The sequence below is a fragment of the Rhinatrema bivittatum genome, chromosome 13 (genome assembly GCF_901001135.1).
Source record: "Rhinatrema bivittatum chromosome 13, aRhiBiv1.1, whole genome shotgun sequence".
Lineage (NCBI taxonomy): Eukaryota > Metazoa > Chordata > Amphibia > Gymnophiona > Rhinatrematidae > Rhinatrema > Rhinatrema bivittatum.
The window spans coordinates 26223603-26241372 of record NC_042627.1 but is presented as its reverse complement, the minus strand read 5'-3'; the positions used below and the strand labels follow the sequence as shown (position 1 = coordinate 26241372).

Genomic DNA, 17770 nt, shown 5'->3' with positions numbered 1-17770 from the left:
GGTGTATTGGTTTTTAGGGCCTGATTTAATATTTGTAGTGTTGCCTTTTCATAGATAGGGTTGCTCCTGTTTGAGTATTCCATAATACAGGTGTAACTGTGTGCAGATTAGTTTATGTGCATTACTACAGATCCTGGGAATATGTTAGGTCGGTTCTGTGTCTGTTACCGAGATGAGATATTTTACTAGCATGTAAGCGTTTTATCAGTCTTTGTTGTGTTTTCTCAGAGGACATGCATTGGTGGTAAACTGCTGTCTTTTCATAAGTAGAGCTATTGAGCCTGGAAGTAGAAGGAGTTTGAGTTGCTGTTACTGCGATGACACCAGAACATCTTTTTTGTAGGGTGAATTGTATGGGAAATGTCATAATTTTGCTTTACATCCATTATTGTGGGTCAGGGGGGTTCCCGTGGATGCAAACTGTACTTTTACATCTAGCCCCGTGACGATCATGGGTCAGTGTGTCACGCATGTGAGAACCATCTGTCAGGTGTGTCCCGACAGAAAAAAGGTTGATGTGTTTATAGAAGATCTCACAGAATTTTACAAATAGCTTAGAGACTTTTGGATTTGGCACAGGTAAAGAGCCAAATCAAAGAATGAATCCTATTGTTGTAAATTCTGCCTGATTTTAAAATAATCTATGGACTGGAATTTCTTTAAGGGACGGGTGAAAGAAGGAAGGGAAGATTGCTATAACTGTGTGTGTGGAATGTTTTAGCCTCTTGATCTAGGTTTTTGAATCTGAATTTAAAAAAAGATAGCCCACAATATGTGAAAGCACAAATTCCGAGACTGTGAACTGCCAAACAAAAAGTACAAGTCTCGGTAGCAAATATATTCTAAATGAAAAATTGGTAAGATCATCATCACAGACTTTTCACTGGTGAGCTCATCTATGGAATAGAAATTCCTCTGAAGCAGATGATAAAATATGATGCCATGTCAGGCAAGACCATAACGTTTCACTTCACCAGATAACTGACTGGTTTTGATGGACATCAACATGTTTTCTAGCTCGCTTGTGTTTTTAGACATTTGAACTAAGGAATTATATCGTTATTGAATTTAACTTTTTTTTTTTTTTTACTGCATTTCAAAAATCACAAAGGGGATTATATTAACTCAAACTTTTCTCAGCATTTTGGTTGACTCAGTGGTGGTCCTACATATTTATTATTAATGTTTTTCATTTAGCATATATTTGCTACTGGGACTTGTACTTTTTCTTTTTTTTAGTCTGAGCACAGGATCTGCAACTTGGTACACAAAGTTAACAATATGGCTCTCTAACACACATACGCAATGGGCTCTCATATGGAAAAAAATCAAGACCAGTTCCCAAACTTCAGTATAGGCAAATAAATAGCCCTCTCTAAACTATGTCAGCTTTTCTGGCAGTAAAAAGCAGCAACCTCTCTTTAGAGCAAATGTTGATTATAAGAAACTGAAGTATTCCCCCCCCAGTGTAAATCTTGAACTGCATTTGTAACAGTCGGCACAATCTGCTGCAACAATCCTTCTTCAGAAACAAACTGTGGTGTCCAACTCCATTTGTTATGATAAAGTAGCACTGTGCATACCAATAAAATAGTTTTGTATCTCATAATAACTGTAGCACAGCCCGATCACATTCGGAAGAGGTCTGCTTTACTCGCATCCTTATCCATGCCAGCACATTGATGATGGGCTCTGAAATGATTGTGTGTTTCAGAAGACCTGAACCTGACCTTCTTTGCACACAGTTCATGAAGCAGAAGGCAGACTTCAACTTCCCAACCACCAGTGTCATTAACATTTGTGAAATTTCCTTTCCTGTTCTACGCAACTGGGCTGCATGACAATGACTTAACCTTCTTTAAGCTGCTCATGCTTGGAAGTTATTGCGACTCAGAAACAAGCAAAAAAAAATAAAATAAAATAAATCCTGCACAACTTTCATGGTTAAAAATGTCCTTCTTCTCCCTAAAGTGGCACTTACAGGAAATCCTTAGATCAACTCTTACCAATTACAGCCTCAACAGATCTGAGCAGGTTTCTTGTAGCATAAGCCTCTAAAAACTTAGTCAATTATATTTTGTAAATGTTTACCATTACAGCTCAAATGATCTCAGGGAATAGTAAACCACACACACACAAAAAAAAGAATACATACATACACTTGGCTCACTTTGCTTCTAGAAGGTCAGCTTTTGATTTGTTGTCCCACAAGCATCATATGGTTTCATACTTAGTGCGCAAGAATCAAAATACTCAGATTACAATTATATCTGAACCAGAAAGTTCTTACCTCATTTTATGTTCCATTTACCTGGGACATAAAAAAAGGGGGAAAGAGGAATGGGAGGATTTGGATTTAATTATATTCATCTTATTCATCCAAGGCCTATTACTGTTATCTAAGTGAAGTAAAAATGAACACAAGCGAACACAAAATGAACTCTAGGCTCAGAATCCTGCCAGACGGACCAAGGGTGTAGTTTAAACTATTATGTTTGATGTTTAAGGTGGTGTTTGGCACGGGAGCAAGGTATTTGCAACATCTTGACCAGCAGAATAGACCAAACTGAAATCTCCGGTCAGCTAGAGAAAGTCTGCTCCAGGTTCCAACAGTTAAAGAGGTGAAGAAAAGCTCTATTGGGAAAAGGCATTTTTCTGTAGCTGTCCGGAAACTTGGAATTCAATTCCATGTGAAGTACGGTTAGAGAAGAATTACCTAACCTTTCACAAACAGGGGAATCACTGGCCTTTTCCACCTTAATTATTTGGTTTTATGTTGGACTGGGAAGGTGGCAATAGGCATCTCTTTTAGATATTTACAAATATTTTATTTTAATGGAAGTATTATTGAAGTTTTTGTATTTGATGATTGTATTGAATTTTTAATGCTGTAAACCGCAGTGACCAGACCCACGCTGTGGAAGTGGAATATAAGAATGCAGAAATAAATCCTACTAAAGCTCTTGACATATTCCAACTTCAAAAGTCAACATTTTGCAAATGCAATATTATGCATCTCTAGACTTCCACTCTCTGCTGCCATTACATACAACATAGAAGCATGATTACCAACAGTTTACTCTGGCTTGGAATCGCCAGAATAAAAAACTCAAAGCTAAATGCCAACAGGACCTTATGGCTGTGCGACATTTACTACAAGGGTCAAAATCACCAAAAACATATTCCAGTAGAAAAATAACTGCAACCTATGTTTAAGAAAGGCACCTCACAGACCTTGGGTATTCTGAAAATATCAGGTAATTACCCTTTACACAAGTTTCTAGCATTGCCCCAACTCCAAGATGCAAAATAAAATACAGCTTGATTACAGCATGCAAACCTTCATTAACCCTTTGCAGACATAATTAACAAGGGGTGTCAGTTTTCTGGTTAGAAGGGCCATTTAAGTTAACACAGTTGATTCTGTGGACTCCTCGCCTCTCCCCCACCTAGAACAACTTCTACCTCCCGCCTCCCATTCAGGAGACCTTATCTCCACTGTAACAGCTTGTGAAGAAGCAAGAGCCAAGGACTGAATGCACAACGCACGCACACTTCCAGGTCGCAACTCCTCCTGGTTTCGCTATGGAAGAGGGGCTCGGGAGCCACAGGCAAGCTCCCCGGCCCATGCTCCTTCTCAATCTGCTGCATGAAGCAGCTCAAATCAGGTGACTTAGTAACAGCAGGCCAGTGAAAAAGGCAAGGCAGCTCCATGCTTGGCACCCCTGGGTCAAATCCCTCTGATATCACCATCTGTAAGGGTAAGAAGTTAACACACACTTGTGCAATCTTTAATCACCGCACTGCTTCATTTAAATACGCTCCAAACCATATACACAGCTAGACTGAAGAATCAGAGGGGAAAAGGAAATGAGAGAATGAAATCTGAAATACTGACATGTTTATGATAATGCCATAGAGATTGTGCTACAGTTAAGAAAGGCTCATGATGGTCAAATCCAAAAAATGTAAATAATAAATAAAAATACACTCCCCTCAATCCTCCTGGCACACTGTCTTGCCCTTACTCATTTATAACCAGCACTGTACATCATATGGAGGTCCACGCCTTTCACAAGAAAACACCATCATGAAAGGTCATTCTCCACTCTACCATTCCTAGGATAACTCAATAGGAACAAAAGTATCCCAGGGAGGGGGGCTAGGGCACAAACTGTCCAACTCGTCAGGACATTGCAGCCCCGCTCGGACTGACATCCCACTGATGGAAATGAGCTCTCTGACAAGTCTCCGTGCACAGCTTTGGTCATTTAATTCTGCTTGTTAAATATCCTCTCTTTTACTTGTGTACTCACCCAGTTATCCCCTCCCCTGTTCATTGTATTTTCCTTTCCTTCTCAGTTTTTTGTAAACCGACATGATGTGTCATACGAATGCCGATATAAAAAAGTTTTTAAATAAATAAAATAAATTTAAGAGCAGTGCAAATATAACAGAGATACTGCAGGAATACAGACAAGCGAGACATTCAGAAAAGAACGCAACAGGAAATAGTCACAAAACATCATGACCAATAACATAATAGAAAACATAGCAAAACAGCAATCCGGTTTTACATAACCAAACCGCCCCTTCCCTCCCTCCCTCATGTACAAAATATATTATGAGAATAAGCACATAAGTTCTGTTGACAGCAATAAAAATTATATAAAAAAAAAAAATGCAAGAATTCAAGTAGATACCCGAGAGTGGGGGAATTGCGTTAGTGGTTAGAGCAGCAACTGAGAACCAGGGGAGCCAGGATTCAAATCCCGCTCCTTGTGACCTTGGGCAAGTCCCTTTACCCCCTTCTATTGCCACAGGTACAAACAGAGGGCCTGATTCACCAAGGTATTTTCCCATGGACACAGAATGGGAGAAAAGGCTTAGTGAATCAGGCAGTTAGATTGTAAGTCATCTACAGTTCCTGAATGTAATCAGCTTTAAAGTGCCCAAAAGCAGAAGAAAAATAATCACAGCTGGTACTTTTCTTATTAAATCTAGGTGGCGGCTACTGTGAAGAGGATAATTTTCAATGGAACTTCTGTAAGAGAGACAGTGTTTAATGCATAGAAATATTCTTACAAAATTGCCCACCTGGATTGAGAGATGTTTCTGGGGGCAGAGCCGGGGACAGGGTTAGTATTTTTGTGCACACTTTTGAAAATTCAAATCTATCCATAAACAACAGGTATAACTGTGTGCGGGTAAATATGGTGGGGTAATTTTCAAAGCAGATGCGCATAACTTCTTTTGAAAATTGGTGTAACTTGCGCACTATGGGGTAGTGCACTATGGGGTAGCCCCTGAAACGCCCCCCCGGAATGCCCCGAACGTTGCGCCGCCCCCGACACGCCCCCTAGCAAAGCCCCGGGACTTGCGTGCGCCACCGAGCCTATGCAAAATAGGCTCGGTGGCGCACGCAGGGGGGTTTTGAAAGGGTTACGCGCATAACCCTTTTAAAATCTACCTCAGTGTTAGAAAATTACCTCCATAGATGGTGAGCCAGAATCCATCATTAATAAAACATACTAAAACAGCAAAGCACTCCAAGTAATACTCCTGGGGGAATTCTGTGCTACTCTAGAGGGCAGAATTTGTGCAGAATTTCATTTTTTTCACACAAAATTTGAAGATGCCTGGAAGGTCACGAAGGGGAGCCCATCCCGCTCTCGGCTGAAGTTGAGAAAGGCTCGCAGCTGAAGACACGGAACGTCCCAGTGGGCTGTGTGTAGAGCCCACCCTACTTGAGGCAAAGATCTGCAGACCCAGCGACAGAGAAGGCCCAGAGTGAGAGGCAAGAAAGCTGAGATCGTGCGCCTGTGTGACAGAGAGAGAGGGGGCCTGTGTGAGGGAGTGTTTATGTGAGAAGAGATTGTAAGGGAATGTGTATGTGAGTGAGGGATTGGGATTCTATAAGTGTGAGTGAGGGTGTGTATGAGAGAGGTGTATACATGAGGGAGGGTGCATATTTGTGTGAGAGAGGGAGCCTGTGTGAAAGTTTGTGTGTGGGGGTGCAGCGAGAGATAGGGTGGGAGCCTGTGTGCAAGTGGGTGGGTGTATGTGTGTCAGAGGGGTAGTTTATGAGAGAGAGGTAGACTTTGTGAGGATGTGTGTGAGAGAGGTACAGAGGGATCCTGTATGAGGGTGTGGGTGTGTGAGAGAGAAGAACAGAGAGCAGGAGAGAGAGAGCCTGTGTGAGGCCTGTGTGTGCACAAGCGAAAGAGGGAGCCTGTGTGAGGGGCAGTATGAGAGAGGGGTAATACTATGGGAGTGGAGGGCTAGAGGGTGGAAATAGAGTGGAAGGAGTTGAGCCTGGAGGGAAAGGTGAGAGTGTGTGGAGGAGTTGGGGCCTGAGAAGGCAGAGAGGTCTGCCAGGAAAGTAGGGAGAGGGATGTAAGAGACACTCTTCCAGTGTACTTCTAGGAGAATTCTGCAACTTTGAGTAATAACTTTTCTGTATTACATTTTTAAATTAATTACTCAATGACTGTGATGTATATTGTGTTATTTTAACCAATATAAAGTATGCAGAATTTAAAAATTTGTGTGTGAATTCCCCCAGAAGTAAAAATAAATTAAACAGTCCATGTTATATTAGGTGTTATCTTATGCTTTGTGCATTTCACCTGTAATCCACAATGCAATCTGTTGTCAACATATACTTGAGAGAGGAAAAGACCTTAGCGCCGGGTGAAGACATCAAGGACTGAATTCAATCTCAGATAGTTCAGTCACTGGTCTGAAAAACCTCTCCTTTTAATTTTTAAACTTTTTTTTTCTATTTAATTTTATGTTAAAATTTAACTGAAATGCACCCAGTGGTGCAAATGATGATGATCTTAGCTGCATTTCCAATAAGCATCAAGATTTAAATAATGCACCTATCTTAGTTGCATGACTATTTTCCGATGTGGGGCTTTTTACAACACCATCTCGCCACTGAATAAAATGAGTCAATAAATGCCGTTGCCGACGTTTCGCAATACAGCTGCTTCAGGGCATCAATTTCTTTAGATAAGGTGCTTGCTCATCATTCCTTTTGGTCTATAAGGACTCAAAACTCTGCATCTTTGAGTACTAATTTAAATGTAATACAGAAAAGCTATTACTCAAAGACTGAGTATATTGGTTAAAATAGCACAATATACAAGTATGCAGAATTTCAATTTTTTTGGGCGCAGAATTCCCCCAGGAATAAAATACATCAAGACTTCCAGCTTTGGAATCTTTAGGTTTACAGAAAACGCATAACAAGTGTTATCTTTATTCCTACACCAATGTAACATCCAGAATGCCAATGGTAAGCACATTGAGAATTTTATTTCCCACAAATCTAAAACCATTTAAGTATAAAGCATAACCGGATGTTACTAAGAACAGCTGGAAGGACAAAGTACTTATTTTAGGAATCTAAATGAAACGTAACAACATTGTGACAGAGGATTAGCATGCTTGAATTTAAGATGCATACTTATTGGATTTTTTTTTTTAATGAGCCACTGCAACTGAATTCCAAATTATACAAAGTCATTATTTCAAATAGAGATAGGGAACCTTTTTCTTACAGGAAAAAAAACCAAAAAAAAAAACCACGCAGAAAACCCTTTCATTTTCTCCATTTGCAACTTTTAGTGTTACCTGTATTGTCTTTGGCAACGAGACCTGAGGAAACGTCCACAATGGTGGGGGACCCAATGCTGTCCTTCTTTGCCACATCGAGATTATTGCAGTATTCCCACCTTTTCTGCTGTAACTCCTGCAGCCAGAACATCATGGCCTGACGATTACGAGCCTGGAAAATAAAGCAAAATTAAAGCCAGCGCGTTGAGGATACTGGGAGAATTCCAAGTCTCATTTCAAGTAAGGGACTCTACCATGGTCTTAAGGTTAAACCTGTACAGATTCTGCTCTTCAGCATCACCAAGGAAAGGAGTCGATTCATAAAGTCTTTCAAATTTCCTAGCCTGAAAAATCTGGCTGCGTGCAGTTCACCATTTTAATCAAAGGAAAAACGAAGCTTAAAACTATATGGTAAAGCAGAAAAATAAAAACCTTATAAATCTACATTATCTTTGTCCATTTCTACAGAGAGGACAGCAGTATATCAGAATAAACTAGTGGCAAACATCTGCCAATCTACTGAGTTATCTTGTCCCTACCCATACATTATTTTATTCTATTCTTTGATTTTTATACCACCTATTTCTCCCAAAAGAAACCCAAAGTGGTTTGCTTCATTTATTAAAAAATAAATCAGGATCCATAAAGCCTGGAGGATGGGAATGAAGAGAAGAGGTATGGGGGTGGCTTGCGGGAATGACGGCTACTACCTGGTGATTAAATACCCTTATTCAATAAACATTCACACGGTTAATAAGACTCCAACATTGCTCTATGCTTCAATGGCAAGAGGAAATGTGGAAACGAGGATTTCATTCAGGCAATAACCAAAAGGTAGCACAGTCTGGGTAAACAAGCGGGGGAGTAGCTTGCTTGTTGCGGCGGTTACTACCCCAAACCAATTTAAGCCTGTTACTTCACTTGGAAAGCATATCCAGTGCAGCTCACTGCTTCAACGGCAGGGGAATGAAGAAAAGAGGATTTATATTCAGACAACAACAAAGGACTGAATTGCACAATCTGGGTAAACAAGTAAGCGTGGGAGTAGCTTGCTTATTGCAGCGGTTACTACCCCCAACAAATTAAGCCTGATACTTCACTTTGAATGCATATCCTGCGCAGCTCACTGCTTCAACGCCAGGGGGAATGAAGAAATAGGATTTATATCCAACCAACATCTAACAAGGCATTGATCCGAGCAGTATGAGTATACAAACATCGGGGTAACTTGCTAGATACAATGGTTACTACCCTCAAACATTAAGCCTTATACTTCATTTTGAAACAGCTCCAACACTGCTTTCTGCATCAATGGCGGGGATGGAAGGAAATTAGAATCAAAAACTACCAATAAGGGCCCTGATCTCAGCGGTCGGAGTAACAGATAAGTATGAGAAAATAAGTGTGAAAGCTTGCTGGGCAGACTGGATGGGCCTATTGGTCTTCTTCTGCCATAATTTCTATGTTTCTATAAAACATACAATAAGTTTGTCCCTAAGCTAACCTGCTCCATCCTCTATTCTCATTAGGGGCTTGATGTAATAAGGTGTCTATCACTACGTTTTCTGAAATTGAAAATACAGCAAAAGTACCGTCCTTGCTACACAAAAACAGATATATTACAGCAGCTGAATGCAGCACCATTCAGTAACGGTGGGACAAGCTCAACTGCTCTGGCTGTTAAGGGAGCGGAGAGCTCCCATAGAAGTACCTCCTGATGTACTATAGGCCCCAAAACGGACATGGAGAATTTGGCGGGACACTCAATAGGTTCAATTTTTGTATAAAACCTCTAATTGTGTCAATTTGTTCTAGTCTATGCATTTACACTTGTAAACCGCTTAGACGGACATGTAAATGTCTTATTGTGCGGTATATAAACATTTTTAAATAAATAAATAAATTGGTACCCATGGCAGACTATGGACAGAACCCACTGGTCTGAGGTTATACTGGGCTAGCTAATTGCTCCATCAACATTGCATTTCCATATGATGAGCACTATTAGCTACGTGCCGGTTTGGACGCACGTTTTGGATGTGCTAATCCCCTTATTGCATAAGGTGTTATGGACGCGTGTCCATCCGTGAGTTATCCTGTGCACTAGCCTGAGCGCACAGTATTGCATCAGCCTAAAAGTTTAAAAAATAAAGACTTAGTTACACTAGCAGCTGAAAGAGGGAATGATTTCACTGAGTACGTTTTACAAACTACACAGTAGGAGACAGGTACCGCACTCTCACTTCTCTAATCCAGGTTCTTTGAGAGACTAAAGCCCAAAACACAAACTTCAAACACGGGACACACAACAGTAAACACCTTGAGGGTTTCTTGGTATCCACATCCTGTGTGAATTACTTGTGTCATCTCGTTACTTACTAGGTCAAACAACCGCAGACACCTTCAACAAATGACAGAATTTAGATACATTACTGTAGAGGATTCAGTACTCTGTCCTATTTATGCAGGAATAAACCAAAGAGCCTTGACTCTGGGCCAAAACTGACAATCTCTGTGAGATTTCCCATACAACATGTATCAATCACTGCTGCTCAGTCTCTCTGAACCGGGGGGTCTCAATTCTTTCAGGGGAACTGATGCGCACATCTTGCAGTATGTCATTCTAACAGTACTGCTTTTTACGTCACTCTTCCAAGTAAATATCCGGCAAATCTGAGGTCTACTTTTACATGTCCTGGGCCATTGCTTTTGAGACACAGAGGGGAAAAAAGGGTGTTCCAACACATGCACCCCACTGAAACAGTGCTCAACAGATAAAAGCAGGAGAGCTGTCTAATTATTTAATTACTTGGATTTATTTTCCACCTTTTGAATACGGAATAAACTCAAAATAGGTTATAGCCTACTAGAAAATATTAGCTCACAAGCCGGTCATTTGTAACGTCACATTTCCAAGGTGCAAACAAAATTTAAACAGCAGCAAAATCACACATACAATAAAGTGTGCCTCAAGGCCTAACTTTAAATACTACTACAGTCATGACTGGCGGTGACTAATTCCAAAGAATGCCGCAGCAAAATGCTGGAAACGTCATGGCAATTTTCAGGTGAATAAGGCGAAATGCTAGGCAGACTTCATAGTTAATTATGGATTTAGCATTTCTAGACCTTACAGAATAGCCAGGCTTTTATTTGCTTTCTCGAGTGCGAGCAGTCGTGTATTTGCCAGGTCTTCTAGTAAGGACCTCCATGGGGCTCGTGCTGCTCCCGAGAAGGATCTGTACTTTTGATTTTCTTTCTTTGTTTAGATATGGAAAGGATTTTGAGAGGGACAAGAAAGATAAAGACAAACAATAGAAATTTCAGTTTCAAATTCTTATATTCCTGGATCATTCTGAAGGTTCCTTTCAGTAATATGGTCATCAGGTAACTGGCAAAATAGTCCTCTGGTGCCTCACCTTGCTATTCTCTTAAATTCTGGCCTTCTTCATCCATGTAACATGTGGTGTATGCCTTCCAGTGCAGGAAATGGAAACACAGAGCGATTTAATGGAGACACCAGTTTCCTCACTCATCAGATATGTTTGCCGCCCTCACCTTTCTTACCTCCTCTACATTTTTTTGTACGTAAACACACAAATTAATGTAATTCCAGGTCCTTCAAACCTTCCCTAACAAACTTAAATTAACGCTTTATAGCAGGGGTCAGGAACCTTTTTGGCTGAGAGAGCCATAAACGCCACATATTTTAAAATGTAATTCCATGAGAGCCATACAATATGTTTAAAACTAAATATAAGTAAATGTGTGCATTTTATGTAAGATCACACTTTTAAAGTACAATAAGTCTCTGAAAATATTACACCAGGCCTTAAGACACCAATACATCTCCTATTAGGAAAACGGACCAAGTCAGGCTGCTATAGAGTCCTACACAGAAACTACACGCCAGCAGAAAACCTCACCTGAATCACGTGCTGTCCCTCACCTAACATAGAATAAAGAGACCAAAACGCATAACAAGAAGCATACAGAAAAAAATGAATTGGAAACTGCAACAAGCCAGAGTCTCTGTATGCAGTGTAACAAAGGAAAAAAGAAACATCACCCATCCTTATAAAACAAATCAAGAAATATAAAATCATCAGCAGTAAAACTGTACTAACAAAAAGAACATATTTCGAAACAGCTAATGAGTGGAATATCCAATAATTAAAAACACATATAAAACATTTCCAGATACCAACAAAATATTTCAAAATAGCAGACACAAAGACCCAGTAATGAAAAATAATAAGGATACAAACATTTTTTTGCTCTGCATACCTGGGAACGTTTGATATCCAGGTGTCCTGAGATTGTTCTGAATTAGCAGGAGGTGGGGTGGTTTGCTTGGAACTTTCTCCTCTCTCAGTCACATACCAGCGCTCTCTCTCACACTGGCTCTCAATGACACACCTATACACACATGCTCTCAGTACTCACATATACACGTTTTTTCTCACTCACTTATATAGGCTCTTAATTACACATTTACACACATGCTGTCTATCTTTTCACGCTTACACACACACACACAGGCTTTCAATCACATAAATACATGCTGTCTTTTTCTCTCACACACAGACTCATTCACATGCTTACAACATGTCCTCTCTTTCTCTCATTTACACACAGGCTCTCAATCACACACTCACATGCTCCCTCACCTAAATCAGCTCTCAATCACACACAGACACACATGGTCTCTCTCTCTCATTTAAACACAGGCTCTCAATCACATATTCACATGCTCCATCACCTAAACCAGCTCTCAATCACACACAGACACACATGATCTCTCTCTTACTTATACACACAGGCTCTTAATCATACATACACATGATTTCTCTCACACACAAAGGATCTCAATCATACACACATACTCTTTCACACAAACAGGTTTTCAATCACAAACTTACACATACAGGTTCCCAATGGTAAACTTACATTCATGCGCTCTCTCTCTCTCACAGGCAGGCTCTCAATCACAGACATACTCTCTTTCACATGTACAGGCTCTCAATCATTCACATACATGCAATCTCTCACTCTCTCACACACACACACACACACACACAGGCCCCCCCTCGCGGCCCGGGGAGGAAGTGAAGAGTATCGGGTGCCTGCGCGGCAAGAAGAGGCCACGCTAGTGCGTTCGGCATCGGCCCGAAGAAAAGAAGACTGCAGCGCAGCTCGGAGGAAAATGAAGAGGTTCAGCTGCGGCCGATGGGACTCCGCCTCCGCGAGGGCTGAAAATGAAGAGGTTAGCGTTGGGAGGAGGAGGCTGCTGCTGCCGCGAGTTCCCAGGGTGAGGGAGAGAGAGAGTGAATGAGCGAGCAAACACACATGCTTGCTCGCTCATTCACTCTCTCTCTCCCCCACCCCCACCCCGGGAACTCGCGGCAGCAGCAGCCTCCTCCTCCCAACGCTAACCTCTTCATTTTCAGCCCTCGCGGAGGCGGAGTCCCATCGGCCGCAGCTGAACCTCTTCATTTTCCTCCGAGCCGCGCTGCAGTCTTCTTTTCTTCGGGCCGATGCCGAACGCACTAGCGTGGCCTCTTCTTGCCGCGCAGGCACCCGATACTCTTCACTCCCTCTTCCGGGCCGCGAGGGGGGGGGGGGGGCGAAGAGAGCACGCCGGTGCCGCTGCTCCAGCTGTCCTGCCGCGTTCCGCCCGGGCTGACAGCATTTTAAGCCCGGGCGGAGGAGGACCGGGGAGCAGCTGGGTCAGCGGGAAAGTGTGGCGACTGTCTGCGAGCCAGATGCAGCCCTCAAAAGAGCCATATCTGGCTCGCGAGCCATGGGTTCCCGACCCCTGCTTTATAGCTTTGAAAAGCACAGATGGCATAAACTAACCTACAATCTACTTGTACATTCAGGCACCATCATTCTCATCTCATTTTGTATTGACCTGGTGGAATATTACTCATAGAAACATAGAATACGATAGCAGATAAGGGCCATTAAGCCTATCCAGTCTACCCAATTTCATTTCTGGTGCAATGCCATAGACCCCAATTAATCTCTGGTTTTCCCCTCACAACTAGGGATCCTCTGTGCCTATGCCATGCTTTCTTGAATTCTTTTACCACTGAGAGGCCATGCCATACATTCACCACTTCTTCTGTGAAGAAACATTTTCCAATGTTTCTCCCGTGTCTACACTCCAGAAGTCTTATTCTGTGACCTCTTGATGCCTGGATTTACTCCTTTGAAGTATTTGATTGTCTATCATATCTCCTCTCTCCTTCAGAGTATTCATATTTAGGTCCTCAAGTCTCATCTTATACGGCATTTGCAGACCCTACAACATTTTGTAGCCATTCGCTGGACATCCTCCAGCCTGTATCATTTCAGAAGTATGGACTCCATAACCGGATACAATATTCTACATGAGATCCCACTAGCAAGTAAGCTGTTCCTCTGTCATTCCTAAGGCAACCCTGATAGTACAAGACACACAAATTCAAACTCTCATTCTCACTATCCCAGCCTAGTTCCTGTAGCAAGGAAACCCCTTGCAGGAGATGCGAAGAATCTCTTCCAATGTCTTGGCTCGAATCAACCAGTCGTCCAGACAGGGGTGAACTAGAATGTCCTCCTTGCGAAGGGTCGCTGCTACCACTACCATAACCTTGAAAAAGGTCCTGGGTGCTGTGACTAGGCCTGAAGCTAGTAATGATGATCCAGCATAGCAAATCGTAGGGACCGCTGATGTACCTGCCATATGGGAATATGCAGATACACCTCTGTCAGATCCAGAAACATGATGTACTCCCCTGCTTGAACCGCCATTATGACAGAGTGTATCTTTTCCATCCTGAAATGTGTGTCTCAGAGATGCCAGTTGACACCCTTGAGATCCAGTATGGGCCGAAACAACCCTTCCTTCTTGGGTACGACAAAATTCATGGAATATTGGCCCTTATTTCACTGCGATTCAGGAACGGGGATCACCGCTTTCAGAATCAACAGCTGTTGTAATGTTGCTTCCACTTCTACCCTCTTCTGAGGGGAGTTAAATGGAGAGACTATGAAAGCATCAGGAAGAATGCAAAGAAATTCTAGAGCATAGCCATTCCAAACCACTTCAAAAACCCACTGATTCAAAGTAATCTGGGCCCACCTATGATAAAATCAGGATAGATAACCACTTGTCTCTTGCACCACCAGGTGAGCCTGCAAACTATCATTGGGAAAACAGAGGGGAGCCCGTATCCTTTCAAGGACCTCAGAGGCAAAAGGACTGAAATCTACAGAAGGGATGGGATCTCTGAGAAGAACCTTCCCTATAAGGTCAAAAATGCCAGTAATCTCAAGAGCGGCCACTCGCCTGAGAATTCCAGGAAACTGGCTTCTTATCCTCTGGCAAACGTGGGATCTGGATCTCTCCCCATTTACTTGCCATTTTTTCCAATTCAACAAGAATGAGCATTTGAAAGGCAGCTTAGTTCAGATTGGACATTGAAATTGTATCTAAGGATCAGTTGAACAGCCACGGCTGTCGTCTGGCCACAATAACTGAAGCAGTTCATCTGGCAGCTGCGCGTACCAGTCACAGTTTGCATCACCCAGGCGGCAGCCCACGGTACTACCATAGGCCTTAGATCAGACAACGCCGCAAGGTAGCCCAAGCTACCAAGGCGCAATAAGAAGCAAATTGCAAGTTCATTGCACTGCCTCAAAGGCTTGCTTCAGGATAGCCTCAATCCTCCTCTCCTGATCATCCTTCAGAGCCGCACCTCCATCTACCGGGATGGTGGAATGTTTCGTGACGGCACACACAAAGGCATCCCCCTTAGGGAAAAACAACTGCTCTCTGGCTTGAGGATCCAAGGGGTACAGACCCGCTAAGATGTGTCAGAAGCATATTTTTTAAAGGAGGATGCATTCCATTCCAGATCAATCAACTCCTGGATCGCATCCAGGAGGGGAAAGAAACAAGAAGCCTTGTGCAGAGTTACCAAAATAGGGTCCTTCTTCTGCATCCCCAAGGAGTCAGGCCCAGCCATTCCGAGGGTCTTCATGGTCTGAGATATCAGAAGAGGCAACTCATCTCTCTGAAAGAACTGTAGAAGAGTTCTATATGGCTCCAAATCTGGGGCAATATCCCCTCCTCATAAGGAGAGCCCCCATCGTCATAATTGGTATCATCCTGATCCACCTGCATTCAAGCTCTGTCAGACCACACTGTTGAGGAGTACTCAGAGCACCCGGACCTACCTTACTAGGAACTGATGCTTCAGCAAGCTGGCCCTGTAAAAATGTCTGCAATCCCTGGAAAAATTCCACCCAGGAAAAGGAGGCTGGGTCCATTCCAGGCCTCATAGGGCCGAACCTGACATTTTACGTGCCAGTGTCCCCTGAGGACTCGATTCATGTACCAATAAGAGGAGGAGGCACCCCTTAAACCAGAGAGATGGACCATCACTGGCAAAATTGGAAGGAGGCCAGGGCTGGTGCGTCCCATTAGGTGGTCACCTGGGATGCCAACCATTAGGGGTTGCCGAAGAGCAGCCATGTGAGGCCATGAGCAGAGCCTATTCCGCTCAGAGAGAAGAGGAGCAGAGATATGGTGGGCTGCGAGTGGCACCCATCTTGCTCATGGCCCACAGATGCACACACTCGGCGGGTGCAAATGAGGCAGGAGTTGGGGCCAAGACTGGGAGGAGGGTTCAAGGCAGAAGGTTTGCCTAGGGCACCTAATACCTTTGCAACAGCCCTGAAAGAAGCACATCTCCCCGAGCATCCAGGCAGCGCTGCATAGGCTTAAAAAATGCTCTGGCTGAATTGCTCTAATGTGGCAGGCAGCACAGCTAGATAGGCGCTTAAGTATCTTCGCCACTGGCACCATGCTATAAGCGCACAGTCCAATGAAGGCTCCTGCCTGGCTTTCTCGCACTTACAAGTGCACCTAATATGTATACACAAAAATGTGCGCACAAGCCCATGCGCCTAGGCCATTCATCCTACCGGACGACCAAACTGAACACCCAGGACCAATGCCTAAACTGGGCACACAAGATGGACGTGCAGAAGGAAAAATGCCCAGATGCATGCACAAACGAGAATGGTTGCACACCCAGATGCACAAGTGCACTGACGATCTGAAGAAAAAAAGCATGCAAAATTACCCCATGGCATACCATGTGCCCAAACTAGGAGAAGCCCGGAAGTGGGGTCTAGCGAATCGGCTGCTTCACCTGCCGTGCCTGAACTCTCTCCTCACCTTACATAACTAACTCCCCAGAACCGTGAGCGGGGCAGCCAAAAACTGAGGAAACAGACCTTTTTCCTGCTGTCTTCCTGTCACTGACAAAAAAAAAAACAACAACTTTTACCTGAGCTTAGTCCTCCCTGGCTGGAATGGGTCCAGCTGCGGGGGGGGGGGGGGGGAGAAGAGTGTTAAACCCTTCCCCACCGAGCCTCTTTCGGCCTGCAACCACTAATGGGAGTTTAGGTCCACTCCAGTCAAGGCTACCAGACTGAGGCACTCTTAAGGGACAGACCATACGATATCACCTCAGGAGACAAGCGGTGCTACATAGAAGTAGAAAAGGAGAGGAGATGTCTTTTTTTTTTTTTTTTTTTACTCACAGGCAATCCCCCAAAGGGAAATGCATGTCCACCATCTGCTAGAGATGGAGACTACTGGCAGGCTGAGGTCAGGATGGGACTATATAGCCATTTTGCCAGCTTTTCTCTGTCTCCATCTGCTGGTAGAAGTGCATAACCAACTTGTTGGGATTGACCTACCTGAACACTTAGGAAATGCTATCTTCTGCTGAGCAGAGGGGGAAATGTTGGTCTGAAGCTCACTGTGAAAATTTGTTTTCAACCAGACCTAGTATTCAAACATAGTAACATCTTCTTCGTGGTCTGCAGGACATATTGTGGTTTTCAGTTCTCTGTTGCTGCCTTGTTAGTTGTTTGCAGCAAGCAGATTGTGCTTGAAAGCCTGTACTTGCTGTTTTTCTAAAAGGAAGTGGGTTTTGCTATACAACAATAACTGCATGGAACACAACTCAAAGCAAGTTTGGTTCGTTTTATCTTTATTACAAATTGAGAATTCCACTTTTTTTTTTTTTTTTGCTTAAAATTGATACGGAATTTCATTTAGACAATCTACTTTTATGATTATGGG

General features: G+C 43.0%; 1 protein-coding gene across 2 annotated transcripts in view; it reads right to left on the bottom strand.

Annotated features, from left to right (window-relative positions):
* Nucleotides 1-17770, bottom strand: part of TBC1D2B (TBC1 domain family member 2B) — a 103180-nt gene that overhangs the window by 66617 nt on the left and 18793 nt on the right. For both annotated transcript variants that reach the window (XM_029574938.1, XM_029574939.1), the window contains exon 2: nt 7642-7795. In XM_029574938.1, coding sequence (XP_029430798.1) covers nt 7642-7795 — 154 coding nt within the window. The remainder of the gene's footprint in view (nt 1-7641; nt 7796-17770) is intronic.